Genomic DNA, 19,842 nt, shown 5'->3' on the forward strand with positions numbered 1-19,842 from the left:
ATATGTATCCATATTTTTAAGTATGAATGATATGATTTACATTTTAAAAAAATATTATAAATATAATATATCAGTATACTTACTCTGTTTTTATTTGATGATGTTAACTTATCTTATTCAAAAATATATAATTATTAATTACTCTGTTATAATTTGATTTGTTACTCAGTAAACTTTAAATATGGCTTATAATTTTGTATATTCACACAAAATTTGTGAATAGAGAATGGTGAAACGTGATCAAAAGGCCAACGTTGAATAAAAAAACGGAAGGAGTATTGTATAAGTATAGAATTTATCAATAGTGTATTTATGATATTATTAACCGGGTCATTTTTCTCTTCACTGGAGTTTTTAACTTTTAGAGTGGGGATCACATATACTCTCTTCACTACAGAATAGATAAGATTTCGACCTAGGTTTAAACCCAAGTTTTGCAAGAAAAAAAACAAATCTTGCATAACTACAGGTACTTCGACAAATTTTTCATAAATTTAAAAGCAGATCATGCAGAACTACAAGTACTTTGACAAATTTATCATAATTTTACATATTTAAGTTTTACTACCAGAAGACTACAAATTTATGGATAACTTTATGGCAGAACTATAAATTTAAGCCATTTTATCTCAAGATTATAGATTTAGCTAGTGACATTTTTTTCACCAGACTACATACAATAGGTGTATAGAGGGCACATCTGAAATCTGTAGTTTTTTTTAAAGATGATACTAAGGGATAGATTCACCTCTTTACCTAAAATGGGATCATAACAGGCTAGAGTGATATGAGAAAATAAACTAAAGGAGTGGAGCTAGATTTAAGCCTCTCCAATCCACCCCAGGTTCATCTCGTAGAATTAAATTTAAGAGTCATACATAACTATATAAGTAGAAGCCGGTGTCTCATGTGAGATCAAGTGTACCTGATCACGTGTTGTATGAAGGGGGATTTTTCTCGACTTATTTAAATGCATAGAACATGCTGGCTTATGGGTATCCTTTTTCCAAGTTTCCAAGAGTCCTAAAAAAAGTTTTCAAGGACCTCGGTGCAATATCCTTATCCTTATTCGGTTTGCCCCTGTAAACCTAGGAGCAGTACAGTCAAGATCTCTAGTACCATCAATTAACACTCGCAATCACTAGAGTCAATAGTCAATACGCGCTTTACATCTCCCAATACATATTATCCGAATTTAATAGAACATTTTGCCTTTCTTTAATTAACGTGTAAATCGACCTCGGGATTTGATCAGTATTCCTCATGTTTCACGTTATAAAACTTTTTGTCATATGTGTAAATGAATCTAAACACACGTACAAAACATCTATACTGATATATGGATTAATCTAAATAAACCTATAAAGTTTTATAATAAAGAACGGAGGAAGTAACAAAAAAACAAAAACAAAAACAATCTCCCTTAGCCACCTTGTTCAGGCCCAACAATTATTGGCCCAGTTAGTGGCCCACTCTTTATGAAAGCCCACATAAGGACTGGCCCATTAGGGCCCATTAGCGAGTAAAGGGCTGGCCTTGAAGAGGAAGAGAGGCCGGCGGGCGTCGCGAGCGGTCGGAGGAGAAGGGGAACACCTCGCCGGCGATGGCGGGGAGGAGGGGCGGCGCGGCGGCGGCCGCGGCCTCGCCGGCCGTGGTGGGGGCGGTGTCCGTGCTGGCCCTGGTGTACTACTCCACGGTGTTCGTCTTCCTGGACCACTGGCTCGGCCTCGGCACCACGGCCGGCGCCGCCCACGCCGCCGGCTTCTCCCTCGTCGTCGCCGCATGCTTCTTCTCCTTCCTCTGCGCCGCGGCCTCGGACCCGGGCTCCGTGCCCGCCTCCTTCGCCCCCGACGCTGAGGACCCGCAGCGGCAGGTCTGAGATCTATCTCCCTTCTCTTTGTCACAATCTTCTTTTCCGCTTCCTTGAATTCTAGGTCTTACTAGGTCCTTCGGATTCTTCTGTTAGATTGTGGCATTCAAAACCATAAGCTAAGCTAAAGTAATTTTCTTTCGCTCCAAATTATCCAACTTTATAGCTTCTTGATCATATCATGCTTAGCTAGAACTTCTTTGGATACATCTGTTGGTAGCTTGGAGCATTCAAAATTTTTAGCTACCAAAGCAGTTAGTTTGGAATCACTGAATGCTGCAAAAACAGCTTCATCGTAGTCCTTTTTCTTTTGTTTCGGCAGGGATTAAAATCGAGGTATTGTGATAAATGCTGCATGTTCAAACCTTCTCGAACCCACCATTGCAAGGTGTGCAAAAGGTGTGTTCTTAAAATGGTAAGTGTGGCTAATTTTTGTCAGTATTGGGTTGCAAAGTGAAGCTTTTGTTAAAAATGCTTGGTAACAAGTTTTAATTATAATGGCAGGACCATCACTGTGTCTGGATTAACAATTGCGTGGGCTATGCAAACTACAAATCCTTTATCATCTGTGTCCTAAATGCAGCCATTGGGTCTCTTTACTCATTAGTAAGTGATATAATTTGGAGCAAAATCTGGCAAAATTTTCGTTAAGCATTATTCACCGTTGTTACATTTCTCCCCAGGTGGTATTTCTGTTTGATCTCTTTCAGACCGAACATAAATACGATGTCCCTTATGTCAAGGTCATACATGTAAGTGCACTGGCCTGTCTTCTGAATTTGTAGTTCACTATATAGTCAAGAATTTTCTACCCTGCTACTACAGTACATAAACAATGAGCAATATATTACTCTAGTTTTTTAGTTATCAACCATTACTAACCTTTGGCACACAGCATGCTACATTGTTTTGCCCCTTATTTTGTCTTAGAGTCAATAATAAATATTTTGAGGACTACCATTTTGTATCATGCCAGAAAGTAGATAGTTTGTTTTAGATCTCTTCAGTTTGAATTTCAACTCAATTGAATGATGGATGGGAATAACCCAAAGTTGCAGATAGAATTCATGGATAATAATGAAAACTGAGGGTTTTACCCTCTGCTGGAATATCGAGGGGATATTGCAATTACAAATCATGATTTTTTTTCTATTCCACAATCAACATTCTAGTTCAAATAATGATTTTGAATTTATAAGATAGAGTTTTGTACATCAACCGGTGTCACGGAGACATTGTGGACAAACATGTCTTGCAGATATGCATTTGCTCTCAGTTTTAGTAGTTCTGTGGCACTTTCTTTTTCCATTTTTTATTGTTCCTTCCTATAAGAATCATGATTGTCTCATCAAAACCAGTATGTCATGCAGTTACCCGCTGATTTAGTTTGTTGGTATAGTTTTGCCTGTTTTTTTTTTCTAACACTATAAGTAATAACTAATGAACAAATGCAGGTCTTGGTTGGTGTCCTTTTGTTCTTTTTAAGCTTGACAATAGGTTCTCTATTATGCTGGCATATCTATCTCTTATGTCATAACATGACAACTATAGAGGTAACTTGCTACTATTTGCAATCCCAGACATCCATTCAAACACATTGTTTCTTGGTGGGTTTATGCCATGTTTGATATTTTTTTTTACCTGTCACCTTTGCAACAGTACCGAGAGGCAACTAGAGCGAAGTGGCTTGCTGAGAAGAGCGGGCAGAAATATCGGCACCGTTTTGATCTTGGCACGAGGAAGAATATTCAAATGGTACGAAATTCTCCATAATACATAAGATCAGAGCTTCTCCTTTCATCATCATTCATCATAATTGCTCACTTTCAAGAACTTTAACTCTGAAGATTCTTTGTGTCCATTTTTATTCCCACTGTTTCTTTGGTACTCCATCTAGCTGATACTTTTGGGTCCATTTGTAACAGATTATGGGCCCAAACATTCTTTGCTGGCTTTGCCCTACTGCAACAGGACATCTCAAGGATGGCACTGAGTTTCAGATCACAAACAACTGATCAGACCAACAAGCAGAAGCATTGCTGCATACGTACATAGATACATACAACATTGTAGATGTGCAAGTTTATTTGGCGACAAATTTCTTTGCCGTTCCATTTGGTTTGCTGCAGTAGAGTAGAGAGCTCCACATTTGTCACCATTCTTGTAACAGCATGTGAACTGAAATGCATTCACTTGTTTCAGTTTAATTTGTACGTGCACAGCTGTAGATAGATGAAGTGGTTTGGGTTGGAGCATTTGTGACTTATCGAACTGCAAAAATGATTGAATTGATCAGAATTTTCTTGTGATTATTTTGACGTGTGGAAATGGTTCAGTGAGCATCCAGTTCGCTTCTCTCTCTGGTGGTTCGGCCCCACCTGCAGTGTCACGTGTCGGCAACGAAGAACACAACTAGTACCTGACGTGGTCTGCGCTAAAGCAGACGGCTTCCTCCTCCTCGCGCAGCCGCCGCCTCTCGCCGTCGCCGGCGGCTTCTATCCCTCGTCCGCCCTTCCGGCGCGCCGATCTCTTACACACCGTTCGACAATGGCCACCGCCGCCTCCGCCTGTGCAGGCACGGGCGCCGGGGAAGCAACGGCGTCGCCGCCGTCCCGTCGTATCCTCGTCGGTGGCCGGCCTCCTCCGCCCCGTGTTTCGTTCCTCTCCAAGTCGTCCCCCGGGTGGGCCTTGATCTCTCTCCCTCCGGGGCCCCGCCGCGTGGCTCCTGCCGCCGCCGCTGCCGAGGAGAGGGTGGAGGAGGAGGAGGAGCCGGCGTGGGTGGAGCTGGAGCCGATCGGCAGCGAGCAGCAACTGGACCGTGCCCTCGCGGAGGCGCAGCAGATCGGCCTCCCCATCGTCCTTCTCTGGTAACACTCTCCTGTTTGATTTGTCAGCAGTAACAGCAGTGAAAATTTTGTTTCATTCCCAGCAAAAGTAGAAAAAAATTGTTCCTTTGATGAAGGAATCATTTTTAAGTACACCAATTTTGGATATTGGATGCATGGTAACTGGGGACTAGCTTGCAAGTTCAGTTTTTCGATGAAAAATTGGCCATTCGTGGAGTTGAAATTTAGTAGTATTCTGAATGAAATATGGTCTATCTATTCAGGTTTCGATTAAGTGATTGTTCATTCAGTCTCACCTTGTTAGGTGAAGTGGTCTAGACCAGCATCTTGCATGAAATGATTGTCTTGCCTTTGAATCATTCAACAGTTGCTTTTAGTTAACTAAAAAACATCTGAGTATATGATTTTGTGTGCAAGTGTTATTTATTGTATCAAACCTTTTCCTGTTGTTTGTCCTTCTTTCTCAAGTTGAGTTTGAGATGGGTGATGTTTCTGAGCGTGTGGTGACTACTTGTATTCGTGTTTATAACTTTTCGAATTTGTGCTGGAATGCTCTGTCCTTGGCAGCACATTTGGTTTCTGCTGAATGAATCAGGAACTGGAGCTTTGTCCCTGTGGTTCTTTATTAAAAAAAAAGGCTCTTTCCTGTTGGTGGCTTTTGGTCTAGTTACTTGAACCTGAAGGAAATCTTCATCCTTTTATCCATATTGTACTAAAAAGGTGAAATTGATCGTGTTATCAATTTAAACAATTGGCTGTTCATGTACTATAAGACATCTGAGATGTGATAAAATAGACTATCGGCGTCAAATTGTTTTTCATGCAGCACCTTTCAGTTTAATGCCAGGGTAATACTTCGCCTTTGCAATTTGTAGGATGGCAAGTTGGTGCAGAAAATGTATATATTTGAAGCCTAAGCTGGAGAAATTGGCAGCAGAATACTATCCAAGGTTTGGGTTTATTTTCAACTAAAGTGTGCACTGCTGGAGTTCACCAAATCGATGATCGCAGTCACTACATGTTATGCAGAATCCGGTTCTACTGTGTTGATGTCAATGCTGTTCCTCAAAAGCTTGTAAATCGTGCAGGAGTAACAGTAAGTCTAGCCATGCATTGCATTGGTTATTCCATGTTTGATTCTCCTTTGTGAACAGTGAACAGAAAACTTTCTTCCTCTCATGAAATTGTGCTTCATATTGCTAAAAGGTACTTGTAGAAGTTTTTCGAGATTCTTTATTGTGCTTCTTTACATGGTTAGGAGGAAATGGCCTCCTCTTGAGCCCCTGGAAACTTTATTGCTAGTTGCCGGCTTTCTGCAGTTTGTATCTAAGTTTTTGTTAGCAAACCCTTTAGCTTTGGTAACAGAGTACCATATCTATGATGTCTCCATCATTTATTTGGCCTCGTTGTTATTTTGTCCTGAAACAGTACTCATTCGGCAACTAGTTGGATCCCAAGTATATATTAGTCTACACATTAATGCCTTCTTTTGTCCAATGTATGTGATCGGTTATGCGGAGCTCGTGCAGAAGATGCCTTCTATACAGGTACAAAGCTTGTCTGTTTCTCAATGTATTGACATCATATGTCCTTAGGATGGATTTTTTTTGTCCTGTACAGCTGTGGAGTGACTCTCAGAAACAGGCTGAGGTGATTGGTGGACACAAATCCTGGCTAGTAATTGACGATGTTCGGCGGATGATCGATCAGGAGGAATGATCCATTATGTCCTTTAGTGCAATGATGATGTGATGATGTCCAGCAGGAAGAATCTTTCAGTAAGCAAATGGAGAAATCAAAAGCCAGTACCATCTCCTTTCAAGAGATCAGGCCATATATACCAAGTAAACGATCATCATATTTAGCTCTACTGCCAAAGAAATACAACCCAGGGCACCATTTCGTTCTGTTCTCTCCAAATTTGGTGTCGACAGAATCACCACCACACCACCCCTGTGATGTCCTCTGTGATGTCCTTGATGTATCCATGTGTCTTGTTTAGAAATCTATGCAATTAAAGGCAAGACTTCTTGTTCATGTACTGTCACAGTACTGGCATGCTTTTAAATTATTGATTACTAGATAGCAATAATATGTAGTCAATGACCCTTCAGAGGGCATGTTGAAGTGTTATTGTTCCAAATCCATATGCTGCACAATTTTGATTGACTTGAACAACTAGTACAAAAGATTAGCAACAGTGTCAGCCTTTGCAAAACAGGTGAGCTGGTTTTGTTCAGAATAGCAAAGTATATATGTAATATATGCTCCTGGTGAACAAAGTATAATTTCTTAATTGGGATTAGTGGAAGCAAGTTCCCTCTTATAAGCTCAATTAGTCTCCACATGCTTCAGCATTGGGTACTGGACTATAATTACTTTTTTTTCAACCACAAACAGCATGTAATGCTTTTGTTTTCCTATATTAAAACGGTTTCTTAATACGATCGCAACCTCAGCACTTTCTTGTGTTCTGGCACTTTAATAAACACGGCAAAGGCACTATCTTTACACCTTCTGCAATTTGGAAAAAAGAAAACTAAATCCGAAAACTGAAGGGCTTCTCTAATCGCCTTTTTCTCTCCACTTAATCAGCTGGTTTGACTAGACAACCAATAGCAGTCAACCAAAACAAGTTCTTGTGATTTGGCGGGCCCACATGTCAGTCACAGCTCGAGCTCTCGAGCACAGAGAGAGTCAGAGAGAGGAGAGGACGATCACTAGAGTATCGTGAGGAAGATCAGATCGCCATGATAACCGTCTTCCTGAAACCATGCAACGCATGAGACTGGGGATAATAACAAACTTACAAACCAACACACTAGATATGCCAGGTTGTTAGGGCTGCGAATTCAGCTTAGATCTTTTCAGAATTCCAGAAATGCATTCATCTCGGTCAGTTAGTCAGTCAACACTGAGACATGCACCTTTATCCTTAGCTTCTTGTGTTTATGCAATTAAAATTTAAATCTTTAACCGAGTTATTTTAAAGTTTTTTTTATCATATTTTATTTCCAGCATTAACATTTAAATGCTAACAACGTAAGTATACAAAATTTTTATTTATAAATTATTTTTTATTTACAAATTTTGAGTTTTTTAAATAAATAAATGATAACCGCGACGAACTCCACTTCAAAAACAGGAACAAGGAGAAAAACTCTATTTTTTCTTCGAGCTGAGAGGAAGGAGAAAAAAAATCGATTTTTTTCGCATGGTGCCACGTGTATGTGCATACAGAGTGCGCTTTGAGATTCGTGCTGGGAGTGATCGGTCAAGGGGAGAAGAAGAAAAGGGGAGGCGTCGCTTTCAGCTTTGGGCGTCGCGGCCTCCCTTTCCCATTCGCTAATCCTTCCTTCCTTCCTCCTCCGCCGTCGCAGCAGCAGCAGCAGCAGCCGCCCTCCAGAAATTCCCCAATCCACCCCCCAAACCCTAAATAAATCCCTCCCCCTCATCCCCCGTAGAACAATCCAATCCAATCCTCGTTTGCCGCTTTGGATGGGCAGGCGGCCGCCGCCGGCGATTCCGTAGCGGGGAATTGGTTGATTGATTGGAGGGAGGTCGTGGAGGGGTCGCCTTAATCCGGCAGGCCGCTCCCCGGTGGTGTTCGTCTCAAGGTGAGATTTTTTTTTCTGTTGTTCGTTGCCGCTGTTGTGTTCGATCGAATCGTTGGGTAGAGGAGGAGGCGGCTTAGGGGATTCTACGATGGTATGTTTGTTGTTTGCGTGATTCCTGACAAAATGCTTGGTTGGTTTCCTTCCGTGGATTTGGGATTCTTTTCCGGTGCTTCAATCCTGAGTTCTGATTGGGTTCATGGCTTTCTAGTGCCTGTTTCTTTGTGCTCCCGCAACTTGATGCTGGAGTCTCCGTAAAGGTGGGACTTTGGGAGGTTTTTTTGGGTCTCTGCTGGGTGAGAGAATTCATAGGAAGAACCTGCTGGAATCTGTTTTTGTTCGTTCTGTATAAGTTTGCAGTTCTCTTCTTAAAGGAAGGTGTTTATGATCACTCTTTCTATGTACTCTGTTATTACCTAAAGAATCAACTTTAGATTTTTCGTTAGGTTACCATACATATATCAATCAGTGTTCAGTATATATATGACTGTATGTATGGTGTTGGTGTTGGTGTAGGCTTTGTGTGGAGAAGAGGGCGAGAAGGAACGAACCAGCTCGGCCATGGCGCCGTCTCCTGCGGCAGCGGCTGGCCCCACTTTTGAGGACCTTGAGCGTGACCTGCAGGCAGTGTTGATGGACCAGAACCATGTGGCGACTGCCGATGAGCTCAGCATGTTCCGCAGTGGCAGTGCTCCTCCCACTGTTCAGGGTGCTCGCACTGCCATTGGTTCCCTCTTCTCTGCTGCACCTGTTCAGGTCGACAACTTTGTTGATGTCGCCAGCGGTGGTGTTGGCGACGTGCTCTCTGATGAGGAGATAAGGTCTCACCCAGCCTACCTATCGTACTATTATTCCAATGAGCACCTCAATCCAAGGTTGCCACCACCAATGGTGTCGAAGGAGGATTGGCGTGTCGCTCAGCGAGTGCAGGCTGGTTCAGGAGGGGTAGGGGATAGAAGGAGGCGACCCTCAGAGGTGGGGGGTGGAAGCTCGCTTTTCTCGGTGCAGCCAGGGGCACGCCATGGTGGTGGAGAGGAGTTCCTGATGAATGATAGGATAGGTGGAGGAGAAAGAAATGGGCTTGCACGTCAGCAATCATCAGAGTGGCTTGGGAGTGGCGCGGATGGGCTCATTGGGCTGTCGGATGCCAGTGGTCTTGGTTCCCGTCGAAAGAGCTTTGCTGATGCCTTGCAGGTCAGGAAAATCTCCCCTTGTTGGTTTTTGCCTTTTCTTTAATCACCATATATTTAAACCTTGATTAGGACAGATGCTCTATAATGTTTTAAATGGATCTCCATGAGTACAAACTGACAGCTATTGATAAGTTGATCTATGTGGATGGTATACATATTATGTTGTGTTCTTTAGATCACATAGACACTACTCATTTATGTTTAGCAACGTTGGGAATCACCAGAGATATGCCTACACCTGAGTTGCGTGCAGAAAAGGTTGATTTGTATTTTACACTCAATAATTCAGCGCTAAACTTTCAGAGATACTGTCACACAACTGCTACAGAGCATCACAATTAACATGTTGCAGCATATTTTTTTGTCTTTGAATGTCTTTATCATTTGGAATGGTTTTTCATGACAGGAAAACATCAGTCGTCCTGCTTCTGCAGCCAGTCATCTTTCACGCTCTAATAGCCGGAATGCTTTTGACAGCCCGAACCCAATTAGACCGGCTGATTCATCAAGAGCGCAACTGCAGAGCAGATCAGAATCCATGAATGGCTTGCGATCTGGATCCACTTCACCTAGTCTTGTCAGGGTCCAAAGTTTAGGTTCTTCAATCTCTCATAACTTTGCTTCTGCGGTAGGCTCCTCTATCTCAAGAAGCACCACCCCTGACCCCCAGTTGATTCGGAGGACTCCGAGCCCGTGCCTTCCTCCAGTCGGAGTTAGGATGGGAAATACTGATAAAAAGGTTGAAGGCTCAGCTGCTGCTTCACATAATCATGATACTGCTGACATTGCAGCAGCTCTGTCTGCTATGAACTTTTCTGGTAGCAAGATGACCAGTTTAGAAGCTGAAGTGCAAAATCGTGTATACCAGAATTTCGGTGATCAAACTGATGTACTCTTTGACGTTCCAAAGGAGCGCAGACAATTTTCTCAGCCAAAGTTAGCTCAAAATGCTGATGAAGAATCGATAAATGCCTTAGAATATGCAGTTTTTCCAAATGGCAGCAGTAACTATAACAATTCAAATATGAGCAAGCTAACAGTTGATAGCAAGAGCAAGTTTCCCATACAATCACCGCATGGTAATGCCCATAATAAAGGATCTATCCTGAGCCCTGCTGGATCTGTATCTCTCTACCAGAACCTTAATGGTGATAGCTCCAACATTGATGTATCTGCACGGAATGCTAAGATCCGTTCAAGTAGTTTTGGTTCATCCATGCTGAACAATCAACTGAATGCAGGTATACCTCTCTCCTCCCACAGTCCCATTCTTTCTCCTCTATTATCCTTAGAGTTTTGATCTTTGTTTTCCTGTGCAGATAATGAATATGTTAATCTTCTTACAAATCAAGGGGGGTCTGGTTTTCAGGGCCAACCAATGGAAACAATTTATACACCATACTTACAGGCAAACTCTGATTCTCCCCTTGGTTCAGCTACAAACATGAGTCCTTTCCAAGGAAGCAGCTTTTCTGGTTCAGTGCCCCTGGATAGTCCTGGATATCAAAAAGCTTATATTGCATCATTACTCGCTCATCAGAAGCTGCAGTATGGAATGCCATACCTAGGCAAGTCTGGTAGTCTTAGCCCAAATCTTTATGCCAGTGACCCAGCATTTAGCATGGGAATGGCATACCTATCAAGTCCAACATCCACCCCTTATATATCATCTCCTCAGAGCCATGTCAGGCAAGGAGATAGGCTAGCTCGTATCCCATCTATCACTAAGCCCACTACTGGAGGACCTATGGGATCTTGGAATTCAGACAATGGTCTAATTGATAATGGTTATGGGTCTTCTCTGCTGGAGGAATTCAAGACCAACAAAACCAGATCTTTTGAACTGTTAGATATTGTAGGCCACGTGGTCGAGTTCAGGTAATGCTATAGTATATCCATCAGAGTAAAGTTTCTGTTTTCAGATGTGATGCTAATACCCCCACCTCCTGTTGCAGCTCGGACCAATATGGGAGTCGATTTATACAACAGAAACTAGAAACAGCGGCTGCTGAAGAGAAGGACACCATTTTTCCAGAGATCCTTCCTCAAGCACGAACTCTGATGACTGATGTTTTTGGAAATTATGTTATACAGAAAGTGAGTGGCCCTACTATGCAATTACTATTGGAAAAAATGATGTATTTTTTTAGTGATTTGTAAATTTATGTTGTAAGATGTCTTAGTTCTCTAATTACTTGTGCTTGGCAGTTCTTTGAATATGGGACTGAACCACAGAAGAAACAACTGGCTAGCTTACTCAAGGGCTATGTATTGCAACTGTCACTTCAAATGTATGGCTGCCGAGTGATTCAGAAGGTATATCTATTGTCCCCTCCCCTAGAAATGAGTTTAAAGACTGACTCTGTTCAGTTACCAACACACTATATCTCTGGAGAGACTCAGAAGCACACTATTTTGCTGTAGGCTTTAGAAGTGGTTGAGGTGGAACAACAAACCCAAATGGCTTTGGAGCTTGATGGAAATATCATGAAATGTGTCCGTGATCAGAATGGCAACCATGTAATCCAGAAATGCATAGAATGCATCCCTCAAGAAAGGATACGATTCATTATATCTGCCTTTTATGGGCATGTGGTTGAGCTTTCCACCCATCCATATGGTTGCCGTGTTATTCAGGTGTTACATCAGTGTATATCTAGTATTAATTGAAGTATCACTTTTACAACTAGGCAAATGTACTGACCTGTAAATTGATACCACCAGCGTGTCTTGGAGCATTGTGATGATGAAAGTACACAGAGCACCATGATGGAAGAGATCATGCAGTCTGTGGTTCTGTTGACACTAGACCAGTATGGCAATTATGTTATCCAGGTAACCCTCTGTTGATTTTATGCTCTCAGTCAAAACTTCAATTTCACATGTACGTATTTAAGCAATGAGGGATTCCCTATATTGGACTTGCCCTCTGCAAAGTTGGACAGCTACACTCTCCAGCGATTTCTCTTGTTTCTTTTTTCTTTTTATCCCATTTATTCAAAGAGCTTCCTTGTATTTGTGTAGCATGTATTGCAACATGGGAAACCAGAAGAACGTTCTGCTATAATTAAGCAATTGGCTGGGCAGATTGTGAAGATGAGCCAACAGAAATTTGCTTCCAATGTTGTTGAGAAGTGCCTTTCATTTGGTACTCCTGAGGAGCGCCAGATTCTAATCAATGAAATGCTTGGCACAACTGATGAGAATGAGCCATTACAGGTATGTTTCGATCCAGCTATCTAAGTGAACCATTTCCAATTCTTTTACGCTTTTGCGATATGGCTGCTATTTTTTGAAACATATTACACGAAATAAGCTATTGCCTTTTTTTTCCTTCTAAAATGATGCCTTTGCTGTGCTGGATACCATGACTCACGTTCTTCTAAAATGATTCATCTGACATGCTTCTTCAGGCAATGATGAAAGACCAGTTTGCTAACTACGTAGTGCAGAAGGTTTTGGAGACTTGTGATGACCAGAACCGTGAATTGATCCTTTCCCGCATCAAAGTACATTTGAATGCGCTCAAGAGATACACATACGGGAAACATATTGTCGCACGAGTTGAGAAGCTTATTGCTGCAGGAGGTGAATTTCAAAGCCTTTGGTTATGCCTTTTACAATTCAACCCCTTTTTCATGCTTCCTGCTTACTGATTTGCTCTTCTGTTGCTTCTGGAAATATATTTCAGAAAGGCGCATTGGAATGTCTTCATCATCTTCGTGAGATTGCAATGGTTAGTTGACAGAATAACACCTGTACAGACAAATAGCGAGGCTAGCCTTACCTGTAGTCATGTTCGGTAAAATCGGAAAAGCTAAGCTTTGAAAGCCTTTGATGTAAATAAAGGAGGGCCTCTGGAAATAAAAGGAGAGAGTGTGCTTGTTCTTAAGAAAGAAGTTGTATATTTGTACGTTTTTCCCCTCTTCGAGTAAGATAAAGAAAGGCAAAATATGGACGAAATTAGTGCAAAGATTTAGGATAGATGATGGGAAGCAAGGACACCTGTAGATCCTTTTGCCTTGAATTTCATCAGTGTATAAGGCTTCATGAGGTTTAATCTCTGTAAAGGTTTTCTACTTTACTGACATTTTGCAGAAATCAAATGTCTCTGTTTATCAAAAATGTCTGTACTCAGCTCTGAAAATACGGAAGTATGTGTTCAGTCTCAGTTCGCCCATTTTTATTTACTAATGTTTCGTATTATAAAACTTTTGGGTTTACATAGATTTATTTACGTATCTAGATTTATTAGGACATAAATAAATCTGATTTAAAACCATAAAGTTTTATGATATAAAATTGAGGGAATACGTTTTCTATATAATAATGATGGTTGCTGAATTGCTGGATTTTCAGTGCAACAGGGTTGACTCATGTTGTCGAACTTTGACTGTCTTTATATAATTCCGCTCTCCGTCCAAAAAGCCAACTTTTAGGGATGTCCAAAATCGATTTTCCAGAAGAACTTCTATGGGATGTCTTAGATTCAAGGGTGAAAACAGGTGGAATTACTGGCAAAACTTGCTGGTGGTTCACTTCCGGATGCAATTTTCAACTTTGTATCATACTATTATTCACCTTTTATTATTTCATCTTTGAGAGTTCTTGGGTTACACAGATTCTAAGGGATCTATGTGCTCTCAGACAGGCACCACAGATCCTCGATTGCAGAGCACATCAGGACACAACACATCAAGAACAGTTGCTTGACCGGTGGAGGCACTATGCACACGGCAGTTCTTTGGCGGCTACTTCATTGGACATCTTCAGGAAGAAAGCCAGATTGTGGTGGTACCTGCCATCATCATCATCAACACCACCACCATCAGCTGCTCCATGGATTTTCTCCTGGTCCGGTGAGTTCTTGCTGCTGCTTGCAGCCTGCTCGTCGTCGGACCAGTAACCATTCTCCATAACATCCTGCATTGCTAGATCGTCGTATTCCTCATCCGACTTGGTGGAGTGTTCATCAACAGAGCCTGCTTCTATCTGCAGATTTATTGGTGCAGACACATTTAGCATACATATTCTTTTCTAGAGCTGGGATCACAGCCAAGAGTTTTGAAGTGAAAGCACGGTAACAATTACCAGCTGCAATGCCTACAGGTATTTCTTTTCACAACTCGAAAGAAAATTGCTGAATTACCTCATGAACATCTCTTTCTTCATCAGTTAGGTCCTCGTCAGTTCCAGCATCAGGAGGATCATCAGCATCTTCTTCGCTACCAAAAACTGAATAATCATCCTCCATAAGCTGAAAAGTCAGGTTCTTTGTTAGGTTGAATTTATATGCTCTACCATGGATAATTAATATAAAACATTCATGCATATATAGACGAGCATGCTCATGTTAGCTCGTCTAAAATTTGCACTATACGCTGGAATATCAAATGCAAAAGAAGAAACATAAAAAAGGGAAGGATTGCATAGATCCTTGTTCTGTAATGGCAGCACGTTTCTCCTATCATGCTCAAATGCATATACCTCTTTGGAAGGGCAATCTGACACCTTTGGCGAACTGCAGCATGAGGAATAATAATATCTACCACCTGTCTCTATGCCATCAGCCCTCAAGTCGTCTACACTTCCTGTATGGCTGGTGCCACCTGTGTCACTCATCCATGCACTGATCCCAAAAGATCCGAACTGGAGATTGACGGGCTCTGCCTTCCCAAATGTATCAAACATGGAATTTTTTGTTGATTTGTCACTGCTTGTAGTACCATCGAGATATCCATTTCCATTGCTTTTATCCACATGCCAAGCTTTGGTGACACTACCGTCAGTATTAAGGAGAGCCATCAAATTTCTTGAAGAGCCCTGCCTTTGTATCAACTGAAACATTCCCTTGGAACCCAAAGAGTTAGCGGCACGCTGATTCCTGTATTCCTCGTTCACTACAGCTACAGTGTTTGTGTTGAGGTCATACAACTGCTCCCCAGCTTCTCGCCTGCGAAGGCAGCTGAAAACTGTGGCATGTATGGCTGCCACACTCTGGTCAACATTAGTATTGTTAATCTTGGGCACCAGACGCTTGTCTGCACGGTTACAAAGGTAGTCCTGGATTGCTCTGATATTCCGGATGTATTTGATATATCTGTTCTTTGCTGGGTCTAGTGTCATGTACTTTGCACGAACAGCAAATCGCTCCATGTGCTTCTCCTCATTTGCAATGTATACCATAAATGGTATTATGGAAGGGTGTTTCTTCATTAGCCCCATCTGTTAAAAAATGAAAAAAAAAAAGGGAGAAAAGGTTAATATCAGTTGTCTGGAGTTTAACAGACAGTATAACTAATTGGTGCAAAAATATTAACTAATACACACCACAAAATTGAGGCTTAAATGAACTCCCTCAACAATTACAGACTCTTTCTGCTCCTCCCAGGAAGTAATTAATCTGTCCAGGCTGTCTATTACCATCTCACTTTGCGCCTTGAACCCTTCTATTGCCATTTGCTTGCTGCCGATTAACTCCGTTCTAGGAGGCAATTCAGAGGATCCATGATGAGTTTTATCATCTGAAGTGTTGCCGTCTCTGCCTTCATTGGTATTAGGATGAGAAACAATGTCGAGCTTCTTTGCCTTCCGTTTTGCCTTTGCCTGAGCAACTGCAACAGGGTCTAAGCATTCGCCTGCATGATATGTTGACGCATAAAGAAGAGGATTCTGCTTTTCATCTGTAAAGCCTCTCATCATATGGCGTATGGAATCAGTAGAAATAACTGTCGTGATACCCAGTCGACTACCCTGGGAAAAACAGACCGACCATATCAAGCATTAATCAAGACCCAACGCCATTCACTGTTTGATTTATGATACATCTTCCGAAAGCAATGAGGTAAATTGATGAATCTATACAGGATTTTGATTCTTTTAAATGGATCTTTATCTATATATGTTTTTCATGAAATGCTTGAACATTTAACAAACTATTATGTTGCTTATAGAGTAGAGCAATCACTCATACAGATATGTATGGCTCGCATGCATAGCTGATAAACATACCAACAAAGACGATAACGTGGACTTGCCGCATCCACTTGTCCCACATAAGAGTATTGTCACTGATTCCTTTTTCTCCTTAATTCTGAAAATGGATGGTTGCACAAACCATCATTATTCAATACATTCAGGTAGCTTTCCAGTGGCCGTGATGAACTGATGATTGGCAACTCATTTCTGGTTGTAAATCATGTGAATTTAAAAACGTAGAAACAAGGAAAAAGCATGTTACCTGCAAGCAAGAAGCAAGTCAGCCTTCTGGTTTGGCCCCACGTACTTGTATGAAGAGAGGGCATCACATACAACAGTTAGGAACTTGTCCCTTGAAACAACAACGGTTGTTCGGGTTTTGTATAACTCAAAGGGTATGCTACTAATAGTTGCTTCCAAAATTTTGGGCCTCAGCGTGTCAACATCTTTTACAATTGCATGGGACGGGGCATTTTCTTCTTTATCTACACTATCTGATTTTGACACATCCAAGAATTCACTCCTCATCACATTGAATACTCTCTTGCTAATCTGATTATGGCAAAAAGGAAGATGAAAAAAACTTGTTATATTCACAAATCAAGAGAGAAATAAAAAAAGACACTTTATGCAGTCTTCTCTACAGAAGTAGGCATCAGCAATTAGTTTCTTTTGCAGCTAGCCTAATTGTACCCTCAGGAAAGAAAAGATGTCAAACAGCCATGACCGAGTCAGAGGAAAACAAAGCATACCGAGTGGGAACCCATGACCAACTCAAGTCAATTGCTAGATACCTTATAGAATGGCAACCCATCAAACTACAGGCCCAAAGCAAAAAGATCAAGTAACGCAAAGAGGTCTACATCATACAGCATGGTGTTGTCTTTGTCAATACAACATAATAATACCAAGAAAGGTACAGTAATTCTCATAAGCCATAACAAAGAGGCAACAGTTGCATGGCAGTGTATATATCTGACAATGACTCACAAACAAGTATATTGCCGAAAAGACAAACTCAGTTTGCAAGAAGAACATATCTTGAAAGATATGTTGGGTTTTGGACATAAAAAATACGCCGAATCGGAACCAAGTGAAGCGTTTGGTGCTTGAATTTGACATAGGTTCCGGTTTTCCCTGCAAAGAACGCCCTCACGCAAAAAAAAAAAAAGATAATGAAAATGATGTGAGAGTTTTTTTCTTTAATCGAATCCACATCGTGTGTAAAAAGGCCTGACTTGAGGGAGTTTGGTTTGAGCTAAGAACAAATCTGCACATCAATCACTAAAAGTTGTCACCTTTCTATGACAAGATCATCCATCAAAAAACCGCACAACATCCAGGTACTATACTAGGCATGCAATCCTATAATTTGAACCAAGAACATGCAATTCATAGAAAGAAGCAAACTTCCCTTGCAAGGATCTATCGCATCACCACACGTGCACAACATACGCATCGTTGAATACGAGAATCGGCAAAATTTTGTGTTTAATCGAAGCGGAAGAAAGAACCACGCGAGCCTAAGCCTATCAGATCGCCACCGGATGGATCAAAGGCGACATCTTGCCGCATAGCTCGGGCCAAGATTACCACAAAAAGGCAGAAATTAAGCTCGCCCTCCATTGTTGGGATCAAGTCGACAAGGAAAGCAAACAGGCGAGAGGAAGACTGAGAGACCGACCGACCTTGAAGGCATGGCGCGCCTTGCATCCCATGAGTTGCAGGGTGCCCTGCAGCACGGGGCGCGTGTACCGGAACGCCCGGCGGCCGGCGGCGTCGGAGACGGCAATGTAGAGAAGCTTGGGCGGCGCCGGCGCCTCCGCCATGTCGTCCCCTACCTGCAACCACCAAAGACGGCACAGCCACGGCCAGAATCAAACAACCCGCCGGTCTCCCTCAGCCCGGATCAAAACCAAACCAACCTCGTGGGCGGCAGCATGAGGAAGAGGAGGAGGAGGTTTTGAGGACGCGCATTGCGGCGGCATGGGCATGGCGGTGCGGGCGCGAGGGCGGCAGCAGGTGTCACGACGTCCACGCAGCGCACGCCCATGGCATACACATGGCCGCGCTGCTCCTCCCCCTCCTTTGTTTGCTTCCTTCTCCCCTCTCTCCCTCTCCTCGCCGTGGCGTCTCCCACCTTTCTTGCTCTCTATTTCTCTTCCTCTTTCTTCTCCGTGTTGCCTTTGGCCTGCTAATTGTTGGTGTTTGCAATTTGCCTTTTGGATTTGTTGTTTTTGTCCCGGGTTTTCTCCTATTTTTAGGGGCTAATTAATCTAGTGGAGTTCGTGTTGTCTCCTGTACTTTAATTCCTCTTCTACCTCTCTTCTCTTCTCCTTTTATAGTGTCTGTGTTTCTTTTTGGCTCCCTTCCTTGTTCGGATTCTTTGCTTCAAGCCCCAAATGCTTTTCCTTCTTAATTAGATGTGTGGATACGTGAAGTCATGTTTCTACCCGTTAGATGTATATGTAAGTTGTATCGAAATATACACAAATCACATTATTAGCATAAATTATATCCGGAGATGTATAAAAGTTGTATCATTAGCGCAAATTTTATATATACACACACACATTTCTAGTTTTGTAACATTGAAAGAATATATTTGTATTTTACTTCCTCCATTGTACAATAAGATTATTTCTCTCTTATTTGTTCTAAAATTAGCAATCATTATATTGAAGTTTATCACAAAAGTAAAATAAGAAATATTTGATAAAGTAAATAGTATTTTATTTTTTTGGCTTTGTATTAATATGTTTTGGATATGTGAAAAATAAAGCTATTTTGGGACAAAACATGCATAAATTTGAGGAAGTGTAGACTAGAATATACGATAAAAGCCAAACGACATATTTGTAAATAAAAAATAATTATTAATAAAAATTTCATATGCATATTACTAGAGATCTAAGAAATTCAATACTGAAAAATAAACTTCGGTATAAAAACTCCAACATCATCTCTACATTTAAGATTAAAAATTTAAATTTTGACTTATAAATATAAAAAAACGAAAAGATAAGCGTATATACGTAGGATTTACATTTAGTAAAAGTATCCGGTCAACAATATACTTGCTTGTTTTGTTGACAATGTAAATGCACCATGTTACGCAGTACGACATTTTTACATTGTCAACATATTCTACGCGCAGCCAGCCTGCCGGTGCAAGGAATTGACCATCATCTTCCATGGTTCTTCAGCTTTCCTGGTAGCTGTTTTGGCGAAGGCTTTTTATTCTTTTTCTTTCCTTTTTCTACAAGGGAATCCAAGAAAGTCTTCAGCTTAATTAGCCTCGTCTATTCATTCTTCTTAGTTGTAGTTAATATTAAACAGCA

The 19,842-nt window shown here is 41.5% G+C and overlaps 4 protein-coding genes across 4 annotated transcripts; 3 read left to right on the forward strand and 1 right to left on the reverse strand.

Moving 5' to 3' along the window:
* Positions 1–1,550: 1,550 nt before the first annotated feature.
* On the forward strand, positions 1,551–4,208 carry LOC102721336 (probable protein S-acyltransferase 15). The gene is made up of 7 exons (XM_006648061.3): positions 1,551–1,873; positions 2,193–2,285; positions 2,375–2,476; positions 2,554–2,622; positions 3,325–3,423; positions 3,530–3,625; positions 3,796–4,208. The coding sequence occupies exons 1-7, from the start codon at positions 1,604–1,606 to the stop codon at positions 3,883–3,885; spliced, it is 819 nt and encodes a 272-aa protein (XP_006648124.1). The 5' UTR covers positions 1,551–1,603; the 3' UTR covers positions 3,886–4,208.
* Positions 4,209–4,280: 72 nt separating this feature from the next.
* On the forward strand, positions 4,281–6,751 carry LOC102721616 (thioredoxin-like 3-2, chloroplastic). The gene is made up of 5 exons (XM_015833280.2): positions 4,281–4,737; positions 5,592–5,666; positions 5,746–5,812; positions 6,246–6,263; positions 6,337–6,751. The coding sequence occupies exons 1-5, from the start codon at positions 4,418–4,420 to the stop codon at positions 6,433–6,435; spliced, it is 579 nt and encodes a 192-aa protein (XP_015688766.2). The 5' UTR covers positions 4,281–4,417; the 3' UTR covers positions 6,436–6,751.
* A 1,308-nt stretch (positions 6,752–8,059) lies between these two features.
* On the forward strand, positions 8,060–13,650 carry LOC102721812 (pumilio homolog 1-like). The gene is made up of 11 exons (XM_006649113.3): positions 8,060–8,333; positions 8,847–9,524; positions 9,930–10,764; positions 10,843–11,401; positions 11,479–11,620; positions 11,732–11,839; positions 11,948–12,160; positions 12,248–12,358; positions 12,548–12,742; positions 12,937–13,111; positions 13,215–13,650. The coding sequence occupies exons 2-11, from the start codon at positions 8,892–8,894 to the stop codon at positions 13,247–13,249; spliced, it is 3,006 nt and encodes a 1,001-aa protein (XP_006649176.1). The 5' UTR covers positions 8,060–8,333; positions 8,847–8,891; the 3' UTR covers positions 13,250–13,650.
* Positions 13,651–14,043: 393 nt separating this feature from the next.
* On the reverse strand, positions 14,044–18,814 carry LOC102721900 (P-loop NTPase domain-containing protein LPA1). Its single transcript, XM_006648063.3, has 8 exons — positions 18,427–18,814; positions 18,190–18,342; positions 16,764–17,053; positions 16,535–16,616; positions 15,854–16,276; positions 15,011–15,748; positions 14,673–14,780; positions 14,044–14,515 (listed from the first exon to the last, which is right to left on the reverse strand). The coding sequence occupies exons 1-8, from the start codon at positions 18,493–18,495 to the stop codon at positions 14,249–14,251; spliced, it is 2,130 nt and encodes a 709-aa protein (XP_006648126.2). The 5' UTR covers positions 18,496–18,814; the 3' UTR covers positions 14,044–14,248.
* Between the last annotated feature and the right edge of the window lie 1,028 nt (positions 18,815–19,842).

The sequence above is a fragment of the Oryza brachyantha genome, chromosome 2, assembly GCF_000231095.2.
Source record: "Oryza brachyantha chromosome 2, ObraRS2, whole genome shotgun sequence".
Classification (NCBI taxonomy): domain Eukaryota; kingdom Viridiplantae; phylum Streptophyta; class Magnoliopsida; order Poales; family Poaceae; genus Oryza; species Oryza brachyantha.